The 23083-nt window shown below is 32.2% G+C and overlaps 1 protein-coding gene across 10 annotated transcripts; it reads left to right on the forward strand.

The window, feature by feature from the left end:
- Positions 1-11043: 11043 nt before the first annotated feature.
- On the forward strand, positions 11044-17599 carry LOC146954193 (beta-amylase-like). Of its 10 annotated transcripts, none has more exons than XM_085715078.1 (10): positions 11044-11192; positions 11675-11797; positions 13513-13559; positions 14086-14432; positions 14905-14961; positions 15435-15914; positions 16117-16277; positions 16693-16849; positions 16945-17043; positions 17143-17599. In XM_085715078.1, the coding sequence occupies exons 6-10, from the start codon at positions 15891-15893 to the stop codon at positions 17227-17229; spliced, it is 528 nt and encodes a 175-aa protein (XP_085571204.1). In that variant the 5' UTR covers positions 11044-11192; positions 11675-11797; positions 13513-13559; positions 14086-14432; positions 14905-14961; positions 15435-15890; the 3' UTR covers positions 17230-17599. The 10 variants fall into 10 exon arrangements, 8 of the variants coding, with proteins under 8 accessions (XP_085571204.1, XP_085571175.1, XP_085571191.1 ...); XM_085715049.1 differs by having other exon boundaries at positions 14086-14378; positions 14905-15037; positions 15119-15914; XM_085715065.1 differs by having other exon boundaries at positions 14086-14378; positions 14905-15037.
- Positions 17600-23083: the final 5484 nt, after the last annotated feature.

Genomic DNA, 23083 nt, shown 5'->3' on the forward strand with positions numbered 1-23083 from the left:
GATTTAAAAGCTGTATTAGATACACACAAATTAAGAGCTGTATCAAATTAAGGAGTATATATACCAAAACTTTGAATTACTTGTACAAAACATTTTAATTAATACCTACGTATTTATTAGACTCTATCATTGTGGAGTAGCTTACCATAAGTTCAACATTATTGATTTTGAGGATCACAAACTTTTTCTATTATTGAAAAGTTTTTATCTAAGAAAAGGAATGGAACACATGGTAGGGTTTGTCCAATTCTAAACATTCCCTTCATTGATTAATCACATACTCTTTCAAGGTAATTAAAATGCCAACATGCAACTTTATTTAGTTTTGTTTGTATAGATAAAACATTAACCTATGTAGCTAGCATATTTACATTATTTATTAAAGTTCATACAAAAATATCTTACAGATTTGACTTCCATAAGAAATATCTAAGGAAGTGGAAAGGAATGATTAAGATTCCATTTTATAAATGTTATCTTCCTCTTCCTGGATTTGTTTAGTGATATTGTAACATGTGATAGAATAAAGAAAACGTTGTTTGGCACAAATATGGTAAATGTTGTTTTGCTAGTGTGAGTTAAGAATTATTAGACAATTTTCTTGAGAATCTAAGTTAGGAGTGTTTGTGGGTTGAATTAGATTAGTTTTGAGAATAAAAATTATCCAATCTGATCATTTAGTTAGTTTGATTTTGGAATTAACCTTGACTACACAGCCTGAGCCAATTTATTTTGATTTGAATAGGATTGATTTTCGATTTTTGTTGCAATCTATAATTTACTCCTATAATTTTTCTTAAGAAATTTTATTTTTATAACCTCCAAAATGGTTACACAAAGCAAAGTAGACAATACATTCTCTACATTTGCCTTGATCAACAATATCAAATGTCAAATAAAATTTAATTGTCAATCATAATTGGTGCAAATAGTAGAGATATAATTTTGTTTCTTCGAGCTTAACTCAGTTCGTAAGAAACATTACACAACATATGGCTGAGGTTCGAACCCCGAACGCCATACTTATTTGAATTTCTAGTTATTAACCTATTTGATTAAAAAAAAAAAGTAGAGATATAATTTTTAATCTAATTACTAAGCAAAACAATATATTATTGGTTTGATGGTTTGAGGCAACAAGTTAAAAAGTGGAGTGACAAGAAGATTGAAGATTATATCTTCACCCACAATATAACATTAACATATGTTAATATTTAGAGCATTATATTCATATACCTTTGATTTACCTATATCCATTTAACCCCTCATATTTTCTCTATTTGTCTATTTCTATCATATCATCAATTTATCATATCTATTAGGCATGCAATGGGGAAGGGTAGGGATGAATTTCGGCTTCCCCGTCCCTGTACCTGAATCTTACCCGATCTTCAACGAGAATAAGAAATTGAACTTCAACCCCGTCTCCGATGGGTTCAAATATCCCACCTCCATACCCATGACGAAATCAGATTTTTTTTAATAAAAAAGAAGTTTTTCCAATCCTAAACCCGTCCCAGAGCAAGAATGTTCCCCAAACCCATAACCCAAACCCGAACCTACCTACTACCCAAAATTATTTTCCACCAATTTTACATTAATCTAATCCATTTAGTCTAGGAAAGCACCCAACAAATGTGTATTTATCAATTGAAAACCGGGAAAATGTTCATAGTGATTAAAACTTAAAAGTTCAATAATATCTCAAAACTAGGGATGATATTTAGAGGTTTGCATGTTACATATCAACAATTTTCTACTTTCGTGATAGGGTTCAGAATGGGTTTTGGAAGGGTACCTAGCTATATCTCTGTTACTCATTCTTTACCTGTATTTTGAAATCGGGAAAAACAAGCCCGTATCCAAACTGAGTAAAAACGGGAAAACTCATCAACTCAGGATGAGTTTGAGTGGGTACCCGTTAATACAAGTTTTATTGTCATGGCTAATATCTATCTATAACATCATACTCTTTATTTTTCTCTCTCTAGTGGTAAACTGAAATTTGGGTGTCTTAAAATTATTTCCTAATATTTATCATTTCAGGAAAAAAAAAAAAGAAAAAAGAACACACTAGTACTTAACAATATTTTTATAAGACCGGATATACATAAATCATATCATTCTTTTTTCAAGCAAGGGCTAAGTTTGATATGGTATTGGTATGGTGAGTGAGAGACCTTGTTGGCGACTTCTTGTTCGGATTATGACTTTGTGCCTTCTTTTTGTTGCTGGGACTTTTGCCTCCCTTTTCTTCGTAAAAATAAAATAAAATTTAAAGAGTGATATAACAGATATAACATTTGTAGCCGGGCGTCATTATAAAAAGAAAAAGGAACACCGTCAAAAAAATTGGTCGTGCGCTATTCTTCTCATGTAGTTTTCTTATTTTACTAGGATAGAGACCCGACGTTGTCCGGGTTAAACATATTAAATAAGGTCGTTTGCACAGACACATATATATGCATATTTGATTTAGAATGATGCATTTTTTAGTATTAAATAAGTGTACAAAATATTGTCAAAAAAAAAGGAATGAAATTGGTGCGATGAACTTTTTTAGTATTAAATAAGAGTACAAAATATTGTAAAAAAAAAAGGCATGAAATTGTGCGATGCATTTTTTTAGTATTAAATAAGTGTACAAAATATTGACAAAAAAAAAGGCAAGAGGATAAGAATTAATGAAATTGGTGCGATGCATTTTTTTAGATGAAATTTGTTAGGTTAAATGACTGCTAACATAATACAGCAAATTGGAGGGAAAATATTAGGTTAAGTTGCTGCAGACCTAATAAAATTAATAAATAAGGATTTATAGACTAAGTGACAAACATCATCACACACGTAACTATTAGGTCTCGAATTAAAATTTGAGTAAAGATATTTTTTCTAACAATATCGGTGTTGACAATTGAGTTAGGTCTTACAAACATTCTTCTCATATAGTTTTGTTTTTTTTTCTTCCTTTTAGTTTTGATATACTAAGATATATTTTTTTAATAAATAAATAAATAAATATTTTTTGTCTCGGTATTAACAAATGATTATATTAAGATAACCACTCATAGCGCAAGTTGCAATGTATAAAGTAAGACCAAAATTAAATCAAAATCAAGTAAACACGAAACCAACTCATAGCATACTACCAAAAAAATAAAGCATAACACTCAGGCCAATGACCTCAAACACATGATAAGATGTGAAGTTCAATATTGAATCCTTTGACATTTATTTTGAGCCACCATCATGACAACAATTTAATAGGTTTTAAAATATTATCTAAGACAAACTCTTTTTGTTGAATGATATTTGCATTTAGAGCTTTTCAAATATCCCACAAACAAACCATTCAAACTAGATGCAGCATTTTACCATGCAAATTACAATTCAAGCATAAACTAACAAATGATTTAGCATATTTCAGCACACTCTTTGACATAAGACTACTGATACTCATTGAGACAAAGTTACTCCACAACGAGAAATGTTATCCTTTCTAGGAAGACTTTTTTGCATTGACGGAGCCAGAAATTTAGTTTAGAGGAACCGAGTTTTACGATATAATTTAGTAAGGGAATTTTTTTTATATACATAATATATACAAGAAATTTAAGAAATTATATGATATATCCAAAGTTAATATGTATCCAAAATTATAAGAAATTTTAAAGATATAAGAAATATGAGTTCCTTGAGGTTTGCTTGAATATGACGAGAATAAAGAAGTTTTTTGAGAGCAAAGAAAGAAAACACAAATTGTAAAGGTACGAGGATAAATTCAAGATAAAATCATGAACATTGAATCGTTGGTACTTGGTACAAGAGTGCTAAAATAACACTGCATGCAATAAATCAAAAAATTTGAGCAATACTTTTGTAAATTATTGGAAACACAACTTTACTTTATTTTTCATTGTTATGCACTCTAGTTAATGATTAGTGTAATTAAGCTTAAAAACTTAAATGTTCTCATTATACACTACAATATAAAGTTCAAAGAAAATAGAAATAGTGGCAAAACATGATCACATACTAACTAATATGAATTTTTTTTATAAAGATCTGGGGTACCTTGGTCTCTTTGGTCCCCCTTCTAACTTCACCCCTATATTTAGATTTCAATACTCATATCTGACTCAACAACTGATAAGCCCCATTGACTGAAAACCAAAAATATTTCTCCACGTCCACCTATCCAATGTGTTTCATGCAAGAATTCTGCTCTTTACCTAAATGGTTTTGCTCACTCCCAAAGTAAAAGTCCAAAATGCCCTTACGCAACTTAACATGCGCTAGTGTATTCTGATCAATTATCACGTAGCGCATGTTAAGTCACGTAGTGTGACTTAACATGCGCTCAGAATACACTAGCGCAAGTTAAGTTGCGCAGCGCAACTTAACTTGCGCTAGTGTATTCTGAACAGAAATACACTAGCTCATGTTAAGTTGTGCTGCGCAACTTAACTTGCGCTAGTGTATTCTGAGCGCATGTTAAGTCACGTTATGTGACTTAACATAAGTACAGAATGCACTAGCGCAAGTTAAGTTGCGTAGGGGCATTTTGGACTTTTACTTTGGGAGTGAGCAAAACTGTTTGAGTAAAGAGCAGAATTCTTCATGCAATACAAGATTGCCAATCAAAAGAATACACTCCACAACCAACTCTTCTTGCCATTCAAATAGCATGCACCTCCAACTACACCTAACTCCTGCCCTCTTCTACATCATTCAACACTATATCAACAACAATAGCATTTTTATCACTGGCCAAACTACATATTCTACTAGTAGTGATTCCTTAACACTACCAAACAATTAATCCCTCCCATTGCCAATTACCTTGCCCAAATTTTCCTAACAATGCATAACTAACTTTCATATCTATTCTATATATAAAGAAAATAGCATGTTTTAATTTTTTTGGGTTGACTTTTTCTCTTTCTAAAATTACCATCAACTTTCAATACAAATAGAACATATAACAAATAGATAAAAGTAAATTTAAATGTTAAAATAAAAATGTAACAAACACGATATGAGTATATATATGTCTAATTTTTTTTCCTCTATCATTTAAAAAGTGTAACAAACTAGATGAATATATCTATACTTACTTTTTTTAGGAATCTATACTTACTTTTTCATTATCCTAATTATAATCTTAAAAAATTATTTTTCCTATAATAAAGATTGTTGTTGGTGTCATTAAAAAAAAATATAAAAATTTAGATTATATTTTTTTTGTTATATTGTTGGTATCATTAAAATAGATAATTATGGCTAGTTTGGTTTATTATAACTCGAAAGCAACAAACATTTTTATTTTTAATTTTAATGAAAATCAAAATTTCATAAAGAAACATCATTCATAATTTTCAAACGTTAGCGGAATAAAAAGAGATAGTATCAATAAAATTAATTATATGCATATTTTAAGTCGTAATTCAAAACTAATTATTTCATCTCATTTTTTATTTAATAGCCAAATCTCTTTCACAAAAATGCGACATATTGTTTACCAATTTTCGACAAGGTAAATTAATAACGTTTGTTGATAGCGATTTAAATATTTTTTTAATTAAATTATAAATTCGTTGATAACTTTAGAAAAATTTATACAGATCCAAGCATATTTTATATATGTGTGAAAATATGCTAAAATATCCAAGCATATTTTATCATATAGAACCACATAATATTTTCTAAAATATATTTACAATTATCTATATGGTGATGTGTGATTTGTATATATCTATAATATTTTTAATACTTTCTTTGCATAGTAGTTAAGCTCTTAAACTAATCGTAAAGTTTCAATATTAAAAATTTCAAAGTCTAATGTGTGTGTATATGTATATATTGTATGATCAATAATTTATTTTTAAAAATTGAACATGTACTAATGTCTTTACTATTTTCGATTTTTTTATATACTCACGAGCTTAATTATATTATTTATTACATGTATGAATACATTATACAAAATACATACTAGTCTACTCAATTGATTAGAAGCAAGCATAAGTGATGCTGGTTCATAGTCAAGAACCTTTGCACATATGCGACCATTTAAGTTTTGGTTGGTCATGCAAAAGTACGTACAACCTTTGGTCCTTTCAAAGCTTGGAATCTAAATTAACTAACCAATGAAGCTAGCTAGGAATCAAAAAATAACACTAAGAAAATTCGAACACAATTCTAAGAATCTAAATCACTAAGAGAGTATTTCCATTAAGCTAGGGAACCAATTTCATGCTCCAAAACTTTTTGCCAAAAGTGGCAAATTGGAAGCTATCTAGAAGGGAATTTACGTGGATAAATTAAGAGGGGCAGAAATGACTGAAAACATACAAGTGGGAGAGTATACCTTGACATGAATAGCACAAACAATGTCACTTGTTAATGTAACTTGTTTAGCTAGACAAATGCACAATGGGAAAATGAAGCTAGCATACGTGTCTATTGAAGAGGAGAAGAGTGTGTGAGGAAAATCGAATTATATTATATGGATGTTGATGCAAAGCAAGGTAGCTATATACTACAGCTATCAAGATAGGCTTTGTTTTTCACATGCAATGTGTACGATTGACTGGTTTGTCTTCTTTATCAACTTAAGGTTCAAAGCAAACTTGTTGGGGAAAAATTGATATGATAGGTGACCACATTTTTCTTTAATCTCTGAGCTTTACTTTGTTAATCAAAATCTTAAGTTATTCTTGTTGATAATTTATGTACATATATACTATCTTTTTGACTTACACGTTTGCTTGATTGCTTTTCTACTTAAATAATGATTTGATATTAGAATAAAGGTACTTTTTTTTTATTTAAGAAAGAATAAAGTGTATATTTAACTATTAAAAAATTGTCCTTGTGAGCTTAGCTCAGTTGTTAGGGACAATGCATAAAATATGCAAGGTCTGGGGTTCGAACCCCGGCCACCACCAAAAAAAAAAAATAAAAAAAATTCATTTTTTGAGATGAGAAAACTTATATCATTTCATTAATCAAAATATGTTCAATACAATTTTGTGCATTAACCAAGATCTGAAAACTAGCTGTTAATGTGACTGTCTTTGCTAGTTCATGTGCAACCTCACTTGTTTGTCTCCGCACAAACTCAACACTAGAGTTTTCATAAATTTGACTAAATAAAGTTTTACAATCGTGAATTATATTTCCAAATTTTGCGGCATCATTCCTATTAGACGTAAAACTATCTACCACTATATTTGAATCAAGCTCAAAATATATGGCCCTAGGCTCAATTCGTGAACCCATGAAAGAGCTGACAATATACCCAAAGCTTCTCCAATATAAACATCACACTTCAGATTGAAACATTTCGTCTTAGCCAATACAAAGGCATCATCCTCATCCTTATGCATATTTGTTGGGTATTTGTATTGGCTGCATTATTGCTAAAACAAATATCCTTGTTGTGTAAGTTGGAACCAATGTTCCAACATGTGGTTAGTCATCTCTGTAAGATGTTGGATACAATGTTCCAACATCCTGACACGATTCAGTGTGCCTGGGTTCATGCCTATTTGTACGCTCGCCCTTTATTGTTTAAGGAAACAATATTTCCTTATCTTATTGTCCAAGCAACGCGCATATCTATACAAAATCAGCTGTGGAATATTTCTAAAGTAGTATTTATTTTTTAGGAAATATTTGTTATTGGTTGGAACAATCCTAAAGATGTTCCGACATTTTAGGACTTTCCATATTTGTTTATGATTTCTGTTTTGCAGATTAACTGAACCGATCTGCTTTGTTCTAAAGCCAAACTAAGTATTTGGCCCAAGCTGCTTCAGTATATATACAAGACTTCAAGACGTAATTGATCATTCAAGCCGTCATACTAAAAAGTTTAGATTTTTAGGGTTTTGAGTGAACATGCGCTCTACTCTTGTATCATCTGTTACGCAAGTTTAGAACCTTATTGCGAGCCTTTCTTGTATCGTTTGTGATACTTGTTTAGGACTGTTTGTGTGAGTTTGATACTCTTGTGTACTATATCGAAGTTGTGAAACAAGGTGTTAGTTGTTTGTGTTTGAAGGTAACTTCATCTTTGTGTTTGTGTTTAGGTCTGATAGGTCACAGGGGCTGTGACTGACCATTAGGATAGTGAGATGGGATCTCAGATCTAGGAGTTCCTAGGTTGAAGTCTATACGGGTAGGTCCTAGGTCATAAAGTGTAAACAAGGAGTTTGCTGAGAGCTTTTGAATAAGGACTACACTAGTGGATTTCCTTTCTGGTTTGGTAGCCCCCAGAGTATGTGTGTTTGTCACTGAACTGGGTTAACAAACTCACTGTGTTCTTTACTTTCTTGTCATTTATTTTCTTGTTTTTATTTCTGTTTATTTCGTGATGTTGAAACATTGAACAGAACATCGCAAACGTTAAAACATCTTACAAAAAATATTAAAGCAAGTGCGTTAGAATTTCAATATTCATATACCAACTTTATTCTCATGATTAGGGAAAGATGCGTCAATGTTGTATTTCATCCTACCTCTGCTCGGGTTGGCTCGATTTGGCCCAATGTGCTAATCTTGTTGGTTGTGCTTGCGTAACATGGTTCATAACAACATCCTTATTTGCCTTTGCATGTTACAGTGATTCCCAATCAAATAACAAGGATTCTGCGCTTTCTACGACAAAGCATTGCACATGCGAAACAACCTCCCATACCTTATTGTTGCGTTGCTTTCAAATACTCCATAAAATGCAAGCAATAAGTGAAGAATCACCACTAGACAACTCCTGTAAAATGCGAAAAATAGTGCTACTGTAGTTTAACTTTTGTCTCAAAACAAAGTTGATAGAAGAAGCCAACACATACATGTTCCACATATTAATGCTGCATGGGCAAGAAAAGAACACTTGAAAATTGTTTTCTTGAGGTGAATTGCATAGAGCACATTGCGCCTCACAATTAACCCTCTTGTCCCTAAGACGCAATCTTGTAGGCTATACATTCTTGGCAATTCTCCACACTAAAATTTTAACTTAGGACGTGCTTTCAACTTCCAGATTAAATTCTAGGTTCAAATATTGAACCTAGAAAAGGAACATCCCACACCTTCTCATTAGGTAACAAACAATGAGATACCCGTAAATTAGAAAGACGAAAGTTGTCTCCTTGTGGTGGAACAAAAGAGACGTCGCCCGTAATCCACTTGTTATACCGCACCGAAATAACATCTCCATCTCCTATTCTCCATATACTCCATGCCTTTAAGAAACTTTGAGTTACAGAGGCTCCTCACACATAGATAGGTTAATGTCCCAATGTGGAATGTAGAAAATCACAGCGAGGGAGGTACCTAGCCTTGTAAATACGTGCAATAAGGATATTTAGACTGATAATTGATCTGTCCAGTAGTGATCAGAAAGTGACAACGGTTGTGTGCGGTGCTCCGACACAGTGGCGGTAGAGTCTTCACGGCGGGATTAGGGATGGCAATGGGTACCCAATGGATAGGGTACTATAGTACCCTTCCCCATACCCGTGTTTGTAAAAAATGTCCGTACCCGAACTCATACCCTCGTGAGTAACAACTTAGTGGCCTTCCCCATACCCTATGGGCACCTAAATGTCCATACCCGTACCCATTACCCGCACTTTAATTATAAAAAGACAATAAAAAACATCACAATTGAAATAAAACTATGATTCAATTTTTTTTAAAGCAACTCATAAAATAGTAGAAATTGTAGTATTTAGCCAAATAAAAAAACATCCAAAATATTCCTTGAAAATTAAAATAAAAACATTCAAAATACATATAAATAAGGGCATGCTAAAATAAACATCAAATTGATTTAAATCATAAATTTGTAGCTCGTGAACTTATGAAGATAAGGATGAAACAACCATCGTATTAGTTTTTTAGGTTTAGCTTTATGCTTAAATAGCTAAATAAATTAAATAATTGTACATCAAAATTAAATAAATTATTTATTATATTATATAAATATGTATATGCTGGTTGCGGGGCTAGGTAGTATAATGCCCTTACCCGCACCCATAACCATCTAAATTTGCAGGTAATTACCCGGACCCAAGCCCATACCCATAAAAACAGGGTTTTACCCTACCCATTGTGGGTATTTTTTGCGGGTGCCCATCAAGCCTAGGTCCAATTGCCATCCCTAGTGAATGGTGTCTTCACGTGGCACGATGTAGATATATAAGGTATAAAATTGTACTATTACCTACTCCATCGTGGCACGATTGGTGGTAACGTGGCACGATGTCGTGGGTTTCTTAACACTATTTAAGGCTTCATTCTTCAAGTTTTTTGTGTGTGGCTTAGAGAGAGAAACTTGGGAATACAAAGGAGATAACTTTAGGGTTGAATGTTTTTGTAGTGAGGTTCTCTTGGGTTGGAAGGATCAAAAAGCTTCCTTTTGTGTTTTCTCTTAGGATTCATTGAGAGTGTGAGTGATTTGAAAAATGGGTAGAAATTAGGTTTGTTCTTTGTGAGCTCTTAACTAATTTCTTGCAACCTCTTTGTACCACTTTCATCTTAGTGGATTGAATAGCTGCTCTCTCCCCCAGAGTATGTCATATTGGACCGAACTGGATAAACAATCTTTGGTGTGTTTGTTCCTTTCTTTCATTGCTTATCTTTATTGCTTTGATTATGCTAGTGATGTTGTTCTACACTAAGACTTAAGTATATTTTGTTGTTGTTGTTGTCGTTGTTACTTGAGACTACTTTATCTATTGATTACTACTTTCTTTGCTCCACACATCTTTGTTTCATTGGTGTGATTTTGTCCGAATTCACAACACCTACTTCTCCACACTTTAAAAATGTGTGATTTAGCCATTAGATTACTCGACACAAAAAATTAACAAAAATTATTTTGCTTTTTTGCTGCCGTGATACATCTACTAAACTAAATATAAAAATAATAGTCCGTTGAAATTACACTTTTGCCCTTAATAAGGGCATTTTCGTAAATTAGTAAATGGAGTTGCCTACCAATATATGTGTTTTTTTTTGTTGATGAAGAAAAGGAAAAAAAACAAGAAGGAAAACAGAACACGGGACAGAGAAGAAAAAAGAAAAAAAAACAGAACGAGAGAAGGGAGGGAGAGGAGAAGAAGGAAAAGAAGCCGATGGAGGAAGAAGGGAAATTGGAGAAGAAGGCAAGCTTTAATTTTAAGGTGAGTTTCCCTTTTCCTTTCCCTCATGCATGTTGAAATTTGATGAATTTAGGGTTAGGTTTTCATTTGGGGGAAAAGGGAATTTTAGGGTTTTTCATGAATCTAATGCCATGCATGTCTCAGATTGAATGAGTTTTGTGTGTTTTCTGTTTTATTTTTGTTTTTGCTTTTGTGGTTTGGTGATTCTGGGTTTTTTTGGTTGTTGATTCTGTTTTTGGTGTGATTATGTTTTTGTTTGTGAAGTAACTTGTGAAAAAATTGATTCTTTTGAGATGAAATCACACTTGGTATAAATTGCACATAAGGTGTTTGTGAAATTGACTAAAATTGGTGATGCATGAATTGTTTACTTGATGACTTAAAAATTGATGGCATATTTGTAGTCTCAGTGATATATGAATCTGTTCAATATGGATCCTCTCATATGTTACTATCTAAAATGCCATAAAAAATAATTATGAACAAGTTTTAATCTGTTGCAGAAAAGGTTAATGAACTTGCTACATGCCATGGTGAAATCAAGGTCGTAAGGGCAATTGAAGCTAAGAAAGATAAGGCCATAGAAGAGGTATTAATGGTAATTACTAAGCCACCATACTTACAAGGTAATTTTCTGAGGTTTTTTGTGTTTGTATGATGTTGAGTGATTGTTTTTGTATTTTGCATGTGTTGTGACATGTTTTTGGGTATGTTTGGTGGTTTTTTTTTTATGCATGTATGTTGATTTTTTTATTTGGTGTTTGTTTTATAGGAAAATATATGTTTAGTTTGATTATGGTATGGTCTGTTCATTTTGAGTATTATGATTTATAGTTTTTTGGTATGCATGTTTTGGAAATTTTGTTTGGTGTTGAAGGGATTGTAAAAAAAAATTATTGCTGAAAATGTGTGTCTGGATTTTGAAAATACTTTTATGGGTTTTCAATTGGTGAAAATGAAAGTTATAGTCTGTTTGATATGATTAATTGAAGACTCTTGTGGTTGATATGATTGAATTGTTCTTATTTGGTGAATAATTTACCTGTTAACATCTATTTAGAATATAGTTTGTTTGGTCTCATCATTTTTCTTGAGGATTTGTAGATTATGTCTCAATTTCATGTTTAACTTTGAGAGGATTTTGATATAATTTGGTTTGATACATTTAGCTTGGTGTTTTTGATGGTTACAGTTGGTAGCACAAGATTCTAGAGAAAATAGGTTTGCTCTGTGATTTGATGTGCTAAAAAATATTGACTTTTGGCAATAATATTAGATATTTTGAGATTTAGTACTTGATTTTTATCTGGATTGCAGCATTGAACACTATTAAATCTACATATGATGCTTTATTCTCTTATGATGTTCTTGAATTTATGATAGCAGAGATGTATGATAGCAGTAATGTTGGAAAGATAGCAACTGAAGCATGTGCATTTAAATTATGACATTAGAGTCTATTTAGAATATAGTCTGTCTGGTCTCATCATTTTTCTTGGTCTCAATTTCAAAACCTCTAGAACGATCCATCTGAAATAGGTTTAGATTAGTCCCAATGCAAAGAATTTTTTTACAGAAAAGAGCATTCTGGTAATGTGACAATGATATATAGAATACGCATAAAAACAACTTATAACCTTGATATTCCTCCCTGTCTTCCTTATTTTTACGCCAAAGCTCATAAGCAGCACAATAACTTCATGAGTACCAATCATGGAAAGATACATAAATATGAACTTTTATTTGTTGAAGTTGTTTATATATAGGTGTATTGAATCAACATAAGAGAATAAAGCATCATATTGTATCTTACACTTAAAATATTTTTCTTGCTTCTTTATCACTCTTTAAGAAAAGGAATTTAATATATTAGTAAATTTGAAAGAATTCTCACAAGCTAAATGATCCTTATATGCATCTGTCTGCCATATTGTACTCTTTCATTTGTCAGATTTGATGAAATTAAAATTTTGTAGCTTAAATTTTGAATTGGGTGTTCTTATTGAGGTTCAGTTGTTTGTTAGATTTGATGAAGATAAAAATGGGTTTATGAAATGCACTATTGATAACAGTTCAATGTAAACTGAAAAAGATTTGAGTAGGCAGATTATACAAACTAAATTTTGTTGACAAGTAGTTGTAGATAGTGATCCTATGATAGAGGTGGTTTGGATTTCTGACTATGCTATTGGGTAAGAGTTCATTTTCCAGAGATTTTAAATGCTCAGTTTATCTGTGATTGTAAATTTGTGGTAAGGCCAATTGTTCGTGAGGTCATTCTCAAAGGTTAGGTTTTTCTGTGAAATTGGATATCTGACTTCAGTTACTTTCATCTTGGCAGGGAGAACAAGCTTTATTGGAGCTGATAATCTGTGTTTCAAGGATTTTGTATGTTCTCTTTCTTCACTCTCTTGCTACACTCACATACCTTTGGATCACTTGCAAGGATATGATAGAAGCATATTTATGCACCTCATGGCTTAAATATTACATATAATATTAATATGTATGATTATAATGTAAAATAAGTGGTTCAATGCTTTTAGAAGTTTAGTTTTTGCCTAATCTTTCTAATGGAGAATTGTTTTTAAAGTATTTTTGAAAAACTAGCAATTGGTAGCACAATTCAAGTTCTGAAATTTCTAGAGTTGTGCAACCATGTAACCAGTTGCTTGCCTTAAAACCTTTTCCCCAATATCAGTTCCAACACAGCAATCAGGGAAATAATTCTCAATGCAATGGTTATGGCCATCTAGAAGCGATTGCAAGAGCAAAGATCTTGAAATTTATTGTGTGATCTGGTGTTATCACGAAAGTTTTGCAATTTGCAATACACTTTTGCTTCTGCTCATTTTCAACTTTCAGCTTTTTGTCGTGGAATTGAAACTTTAGCATAAAATGTTTTTTGCTACAGGTTCTACATGGTGCATCTGGTATGTACAGAAATTTGAATTCATTGGCCATGCAACTTACAAAAAGAAAATGTGTCGTTGCGTGCTGAACAAAAGGATGGATCGGTGGTGGAGAGTAGAACACAGGTTGGTGAACTTGATGGAGGGAAGGCACGTTCGAAGAAACAAGGGAGGAAGAGGGATGTTGTGGATTTGAGGGCCCTTTTGGTTCTGTGTGCACAAGCTGTGTCTGCTAATGACAATAGGACTGCTAATGAATTGTTGAAGCAGAATAGGAAGCATTCTTGTCCTTCAGGTGATGCATCACAGAGAATGGCTCATTACTTTGCGAATGCGATTGAAGCGCATGGTTGGTGCTGGTACCAGTACACAAATATTATATATGAGCCAAAAGATGTTTAATGCTGCTGATTTCTTGAAAGCTTACCAAGTTTTTATCTCTGCTTGCCCTTTCAAAAAATTTGCACATTTCTTTGCAAATATTAGCTTTCATTTTTGTGTGTTTAGATTCATTCGAATCAATTTTATTGCTATCAAAGACCAAAATTGCCATGTTTTTTAAAGATGTATGTTTGGATTGGCTGTGAGTGTTTAGATTTGTTTGTAGGAATTCTGACTTTTATAATTGTGTTTGTTCATGAAGGTTGGTGAAGATGATCCTATGATACATCAACTTAGCTTCCATATTTCAATATTTTTTTTTTATTTATGGCTGAAATATATGTTGTTTTGTAAATAGGAAACTTCTATTTGATTAGGTAGATTTGCTCATTTTTCCCTTAATTTTCTCATCTCTAACTTTTGTTTATTGTGGTACACAGATTCAAGTCAACAGAAGTGACTATGACAATGTAATTGGAGCTTTGCCATATCTGAAAGTAAGCAGAAAAGCTATGTAAATGTTGTGTTTGCAAATCTGAATTATGAATCTTGCATGGTCCTGTCTAAGGATTTGTAAGTCTCCAATATGCTTTTACATCATTTGAAAGTTGTTTTATTTTACAAATGAATTGAGGTGGTTTTTGCCACTTGAAGGTGGTCTCAAGGACAAGGTAAAGCATAGAACACATATAATTGTGTTTGGAATTTTGAACTTCATTGATGGTTGAAGTAGGTATTTATTGAATAAATGGCATGTATATTATCTTGCATATGGACTGTTATAAGTATGTATGTATCTTAGTCACAAATTATTGAGAAATAATGTTGGTTTATGTTATAATAATGAGTGAATAGGATAAAAATTAATTTTTGATTCATTTCATTCTTTTAGTTCCTGATGATTATATTTAGGTTTGTTGTTCCTTAGTGTATGTGAAGACTCACAATTTTTTTCCTTACCCATGGTCAGATTGGTGATAACTTATTTTATGCAGCAACAATTGCAATGCATTGTTGCAGCCAATGCAAAATATCTTCAATGATTTGTGTATGGAGGAATTTGTTACTTTGTTTCCTACCAGTTCTTCAACTATATGAATTTCAGAATTTGGCTTAATTATATACAAGATAAGTTCATTCCCACCATATTTTTGTTTGTTACATACTAGATGGCATTCACCTTTTAGGTAGTCAGCATGGTTAATATTTGAAACACATGTATAATTTATATAGTTAGTATCACTTTTAGGTCATTGCTTTAGGCATTTAACTTCTAATGCAAATCAGGACAAACTAATGGACTTATTGCTCGCTACCAGCCAACAAGCTTGCAGGACTGGAGCCTATTAATTTTATTACGTCTGCAACGCCGCACCTTGGTTGTAGAGGGCATAAGCAGCTAATTCTTTTGGACATGTAGTATATCATGTTTTCTTTTATTAAATTTTGTGTGATTTGTCTGATGAAACTTTACTGCAAATAATGTAATTTCTGTCTCCTTTACTTTGGCTGATTACTCTGCTACAAGTGATGGTTATTGAGGGTAATTAAATAGGAGTTTGCAACATCATTGTGTAAAAAAATATGCATGTCATACTAATCTGTGTTGGTGAAAGCTTCATGACATGGTTTTGGAATTTCACATACTTTAGGTTCCTTTGTTATGTGGATTTCACTCTTTGGAGAAAACAGCATCTCGTCTTTCGCGGTTTCTTGGTAAAACAGGGAAGCATTTATTTTTATCTGATGGTAAGAATGAAAAACCTCCTCTTCTTCTCCAGATGGTTCGTGACTCCAAAGATATTAAATTCATGTAAGGTTTATTGTTCGTTTAGTTTGATTTTCGCAACTTCCTTATGGTTTAGAAGCCAAATCATGAACAAACAACATACAACATATTATATCTCTTTCTCTATAGGTCTGCTTTACGGTCCTTCAAACTCCGCGTTGCCTATGCAAATATTCGTTACGACCGTATTCTTTTGTTTTAGTTCAGATACATTAACCTTTGCATATTCTATTACTATCACAATTAATTTCCACTGTCTGTAAGTTTAAATGAATAACTTGACTCCTAAACATAAGCAAAACTTGAAAATTGTTTTTCGACCACTTTTTATTATTACTTCTTTCACTAACTTTGTCACGTATTTAGCAATGACATATAAAAAATTGTATTTCACTTTTTCGCTTAGTTCCCTTAATTGGTGTTTGATGCAAATGTATAGCGACTATATGAAGAGTTATAGAGAGAATATGGCAAATTTCTTAGAATCTGAGCTACTGATAGACATTGAGGTAGGACTTGGCCCTGCTGGAGAACTTAGATATCTTTCTTTTTCAGAATGCCTAGGCTGGGTATTTCCTGGTATTGGAGAATTTAATGTGAGTTTGTGTATTTTTTGTTGTAGAAATTTGTGCACAGTTCCACGTGTATACATATATGTTCATGGTCATTTGTATCCTGCATATTGTTTCAGGGTGCTCATGATGCCGAGATTCTTACATTAAGCTTTACTCATGATGCTGAAAGGTGTAGTTATCAGTCTTATAAGCGTGTACGTGGTAGGTTGACCGAGGTATGATGGAACAATTTCATACGATGACTTGCCATTTTACTAAAATTTGTTATGTAATGTTTAATGTTGGAATATTTATATGAAAATTGGAAATGCAAGGGACAGGCTTCCAGTAGGTGCACCAGCCCTTATGATGTCACCATAAGCGGTGAGTCCAGGATTAGTGAGGCCAGATATCATGCATGAGAGGGACTCCAAATACAAAATTTCCTCAGAGATCCTTAAAAGCTCGAGGATTGAGATTCCAGAGCCAGAATGGCTGACTATTTGAAGCAGGATGGCAAAGGCTTTGTCATTGACTTTGAAGAAACTGATGAAAAAGAGGGCTTCTTTTCCTTGAACATATATATAGATATAGCTATATATATGTAATCTTGAGTGAATAAATCATATTATTATATATGTTTATAGATTAATTAGGGGGACAAGCTTAATAGCAGCCTTACTGGTTCATATTTGACAATTTGTGTATGATAATTTAATCAAAGTTGGTGACATTGTATAATCAAAATTGAAGAATCAAACCATAGAAATGAATCAATTAAACAATTACAAATCCATTCTCGACCAGGACTAATATACATTAAATCACTTTTCATGATGTTGAGATATACATGTTTCTCTCATACTCTTTTACTGTTAATGTTGTGTCCTAGATCTAGAAAATTAACTTCTAATAAGTCACTCCTAACTCATTTTTATGTGTTACGATTCACAAATAAGCTGGTGCATGTGCATCACAGTGCATTATAATTGCTCTTCTTTTTCTTCTATTTTTGTTGAGGTATTTTTACCTTCTTTCTCTTTCATTTTTATTCTCCTATTTTTTGAGATATTTGTTCTACATCTTTGTGACATAACCAAATTTGTCTCTCTGTATTTTGTGATGTAGATTGATTGAATTGAGAAGTGGAAATGACTTTTTCATTTTTAACTCCAATTGTATTAAGACTTGCAAATCTTAACGCCTCACACAACAACAACTTAGACTCATGTTCGTTATGATCCGATAGCACTTTGTATTTTTTCTCTTCATAAGTTACTTCTTTTGGCAATCTGAATGTCTCACTACCTTTATTTGTTTCTCTTCATAGAGTTTGTCCTTTTGGCAGCTTATATTCTTTTGGCAATTGTAGCATAATAATTTGTCATGCCCATGGAAATTATGATTATAAATACATTGCAATTATCGGATTTGATATTGAGTGATATGATTCCTATTTATATGCAACCCCCTCAACTTTGCAGCATATGTGGAAAATAAGGGTTTAATGCTAATTGATTCAAGTTAATTCTATTTTATTATTTTGCATTATGTAGTATATATTTTGTGGATGATAGGTTTATTCTTGAAAGTTTTGATTAGTGAATCCATTAAAAAAAGAGTGCTCACTTGCATAAAAATTTCAATGTCTACTAAATCATCTGGGCATCCTACTATTATGAACATAAGATAAATAACAATTGCGAAGCACGCGACCTTCGTTCTCAAATTTACGAAGAATAGAAATGTTCCGTAATTTGTACATCTCTCCAAGCTGCTGAAATCTTCTTACTCATAATTGCTAAATATGCTTGCTTGATTTTCATATTTATAAACGACAAAAATCTCTAAAAAAAATTGCGGCTATCTCCCTTAATTTACTCATTTTTCCTTTAGAACAATCTCTTTACAAAATACGTTACTGAACCCCATACTTTAGACCATGCATCACAAATGTTTGGATTATGCGACCTTCGTTGAAGCTGGAAGACAATATGATATAAATCAGGTAATAGGGTTTTCATTGGTATACGTTAAAGCTTTGGTAATAGGGTTTCATTGGTTTATAGATAGATATCAATTATTAATAGAAAAGTGTTTCTACTGCTGACTAAATATGTTTTCATATGTTTTCGTGATCAAGCCATTTTGGATATTTCATTTTGTAACCCGTAATGCATGAATACTCTAAATATTGTATTATGGTTTATAATTATCTATCATTTCGCGATTTATCATTCCGATATAATATTTTGTCAAAAAAGTAGCTGAACCCCGTGCGAAGCACGGGTTTGTAACTAGTTATGTAGATAAAATTGTAGACACTGATAGATGATTCTAAAAGTTTATTTGATCTAATTTGTATCATGTATATAGTCAAACTAACGTCTAATTGAAATTATGTTCAAAGTTATTCCATAAACCTTAACGTGGTGGTTCAATCACCATCCTAACTACTTTATGACAAATCCGGTTAGTAAATAATACATTAATAAATTATATCAGAATTAAATTCGAATATATTTCTACGAGATAATTTGACTATTACAATGAATTAAAAATAATTTTAGATGCAATTTATTTGATAATTGTCTTTGGAATAATGTTTATTTTTTAAATAATAGTTTACTAATTATGCCCAACCAGGGGCGAAGCTATGTTGTGTGCCTAATTTAAATAATTTATTTTTAAATATTTTTTGACAAGATATTCGGTAAATATGTCAGTATATTTAGTAAATAGCTACCCAATAATATATATTTATCTACCATAAATAAGTTTATTTATCGAAATTTAGAATAAATAAAAATGTTACTAAGATATTCACCTGTTTTATAGATGTATTTTATCTTATTTTCACACTTTTGATATCTTAAAAAAGATACAAAAAGCGGTTTACTAACAGTAAAAATTTTCAAGACAACAATCAATATATATTTCATCTTATTTTTGTATATTTGACCCCGTCATATAATGATGACTAGCTTCGCCGTTAGCACCAACAATATAAAAAAAGTTTTCACATAAGTCTAATTATATTTAGCAAATTCTAAGGACACATGTTAAGGAACCAAAAGTGAAAATTGTATCTTAGAAATTGTGTCAATTTATTTCTCAAAAAGTTGAAAATTAATGTTTTTCAATCAATATTTATCATTTATGAAATCCTTAACATTGACATAATAATGATATTTAAAAATAAAGCACAATTTTATCAAATAAAAATGCACAAATTAAATAATAATAATAATAATATTATTATTTTTTGAATGAAAATAATAATAATATTATTAAATATAATACTTTTGACAATTGAAATTTGTACCAAAAAATAAAAAAAATAGTGTTAAATTTCATATGTACTTAGACACATAGATGGACCGTGTTCTAAAACCTACCTCATTTGCATATTTTTGTAATAAAAAACGATTTGATTTTTATTCGATAGTAAGAGATAGGTGAAGCATCGAGATTTGCATATAAATGAATATAATTTTCATGCAATTAGAAGAGAAATGACATCTTCGTGAAGAAAAAAAAAAAAGAAAAGACATGACATAAAATATATGATAGGCATGTTGGCACCAACCATTTCTATGAATCTTTGCTGACAGATATAAATAAAAGGTAACACAAACCTTTTTAGTCAAAAAAAAGATAAAAAGTAGCACAAACTTTTCGTGTTGTGATTAATTAACCATAGAAAATACTAACACATACTCTTAAGATATTGTTAAAATAGATCGTTCTTGAGCCAGAGCAAGGATTTTTATGTAGCCGAATCTCTAATTTATGGGGGTTCTTAAGTATTTGAAGGGATATGAGTATAATTGTTGGGATGTAGTAATTTTTTTTCTTCTCAAAACTGTTTTTTTTTTCTCAATCGAATTTGCTCATTCTCATCTCAAACGTCCTAAAATAACCTCAACGTGACTTAAGTCACGTTCGCTAGCATCAATTTGAGTTAAATCACGTTGAACCAACATGAATGAAGTCACGTTCGATGGCCAACGTGAGTTAACTCACGTTGGCTTTAGAGCGACGCCTAAGTAAGTAAAATTTTAATTTTATTTAATTACTGTCTTTTTATTTTTAATGATTCAATTGTTATTTTTAATTGTTTGATTTTAGTCTTTTTTACGGTTCAATTGTTATTTTACATTATCAGAGGCTGACTCAAATTCAGACTAAAACTTTATGTGATCAGGTTGAGCTAAGGATGTTGTAACATACAACGCAACATCAGGTTGGGTCAGGGTTTCCTTAAGAGGGCCAACACCAACAGTTTTAGATGGGGCAGACAAAGGGTCAAAAACAACAATTTCAGAAGGAGTCACATTAGAGTTTTTGAGGAGTTCAACATAAAAACTTGACATGGAACGGGACATATTAACGCCATGTACAGACTCAACAAGGTTGCCAGACTTAGTCAAAACAAGCGGAACACCAATCGACACAGAGGAAGTCACAAAGGAACTTACATTTGGAGTTTTCCTTCTTATTGCAGTAGGAGTTTTGGGTTTTCATTCTTTCCTAGCTTGAACAATCTTACCACTAACCTTTGGTTGAACATGAGGCTGAGGATATCCATACAATTTATAACAGTACGACCTTATGTGACCATATCTACCACAATGGTGACATATCCAAGGTGATTTCTTTTTGTTTCTTGGTTGGGGATTCAGATGTCGGATAGGATGTTGAGGCATGTGATCCAACATTACAAACTCTGTCTTCTTTTCAGGAGAGACAAACTTCTTTATGGGAATTTTGATTTCTTTGTTCACAGTGCCATAGTCAAAGACTATTCCTTTCATATTTCCAGATGACTTCCCAACTTGCAGTATTTCATCTAACACATAAGAACCATTGTTCAACATCCGAACAGATTTGGTCATGTTTTCTAATTTGGATTTTAACAAGGTGTTTTCCTCTTGTAAACCAGTGATGATTGAGATAAGTTTATCTTTTTCCAGAAAAAAAATCATTGATAGTTTTCTTATGTTTCTCTAGTTTGGAAGATCGAAGAGTTACCTCATTTAGAAGGTCAGAATTAGCTGACAATAGTTTGTTCTTTTCAGCTTGCAGTTGAGTTGTGATTCTCTTATGCTCCTTTTCTGACTTAATCACCTTTACACTTCTGGCAAAAAGCTCTTTGTAGGAATTAGCCAATTCCTCATAAGAAACTCCTTCATCACTAGATTCTTCATCAGACTCATATCTTCCTGGTCTGTTCACAAATCCTCCTTCATTGTCCATTATGCCAGAAGATAACTTCCCTGGACGTCACCCTAAAACAGGAAGGGTGCCTGCTCTGATACCAATTGAAATTCTGGCACGCTAGCTTTCTGATGTTTTATGCGATGTATCAACACAAGACACAAGTCGTATGTTGAGATTAATGTTTAAACATTATGCTAACAATAAACAAACTGATCAAGGAAAATATAAAAGATAGAAACGTAAATGGCACATGTTATTTGTTAACCCAGTCCGGTGACAAACACACCTACTCTGGGGGCTACCAAACCAGGAAGGAAATCTACTAGTAGTCCTAGTTCTAAGTTCTCAGCAAACTCCAAGTTTACAACTTATCACCTAGACACTACCCGTACTGACTTCAACCTAGGAACTGTTAGATCTGAGATCTCATCTCACTTCCACTCAATCACACACCCTGTGATTATATGATTACAACCAATATGATGAAGACATCTTCAAACATAAACTAACTCCGTATTTCAAAGCTTAGGAGTAGTATACAATCTTACAACTCAATAAACATAGTCCTAAACTTGCACGAAGGTGATACAAGAAAGACTCACAATTAACAGAGACTCAAAACCCTAAAAGCTCTAAACTTGATATGACGGCTTCAGTCGTGAATTAGGTTTTGCGTCCTTCTATTTATACTCTGAAGTAGTACGGGCTTGATCTTCTTGTTGGGCTTCAAAACAATGCAGATCCATGAAGTGACCCGCTTCACAAGAATCAGAACCAAAACAATGTTTCCTAAAATGTTGGAAAATCTTTAGGAAATAAATACCCAAATACAAAGTTTCCTAAAAAGTTGACACATCTTTAGGAAATAAACACAATGCTGATTCTGGACAAAACACGCGTCTTCGCCAACAAGTAAATAGGCGTGGATTACTCAAATAATTAAAGCGCGTTAACTATGGCACAAAATCAAGGCACACTGAAATCGTACCCACATGTTGAAACATTGGGTCCAATATCTTGCTTGTATATTTGATTTAGCAAAAATGAGGCCAA

Source organism: Medicago sativa, chromosome 1 (assembly GCF_051527215.1).
Source record: "Medicago sativa cultivar Bolivia chromosome 1, Bolivia_mono, whole genome shotgun sequence".
In the NCBI taxonomy this organism is placed as follows: Eukaryota; Viridiplantae; Streptophyta; class Magnoliopsida; order Fabales; family Fabaceae; genus Medicago; species Medicago sativa.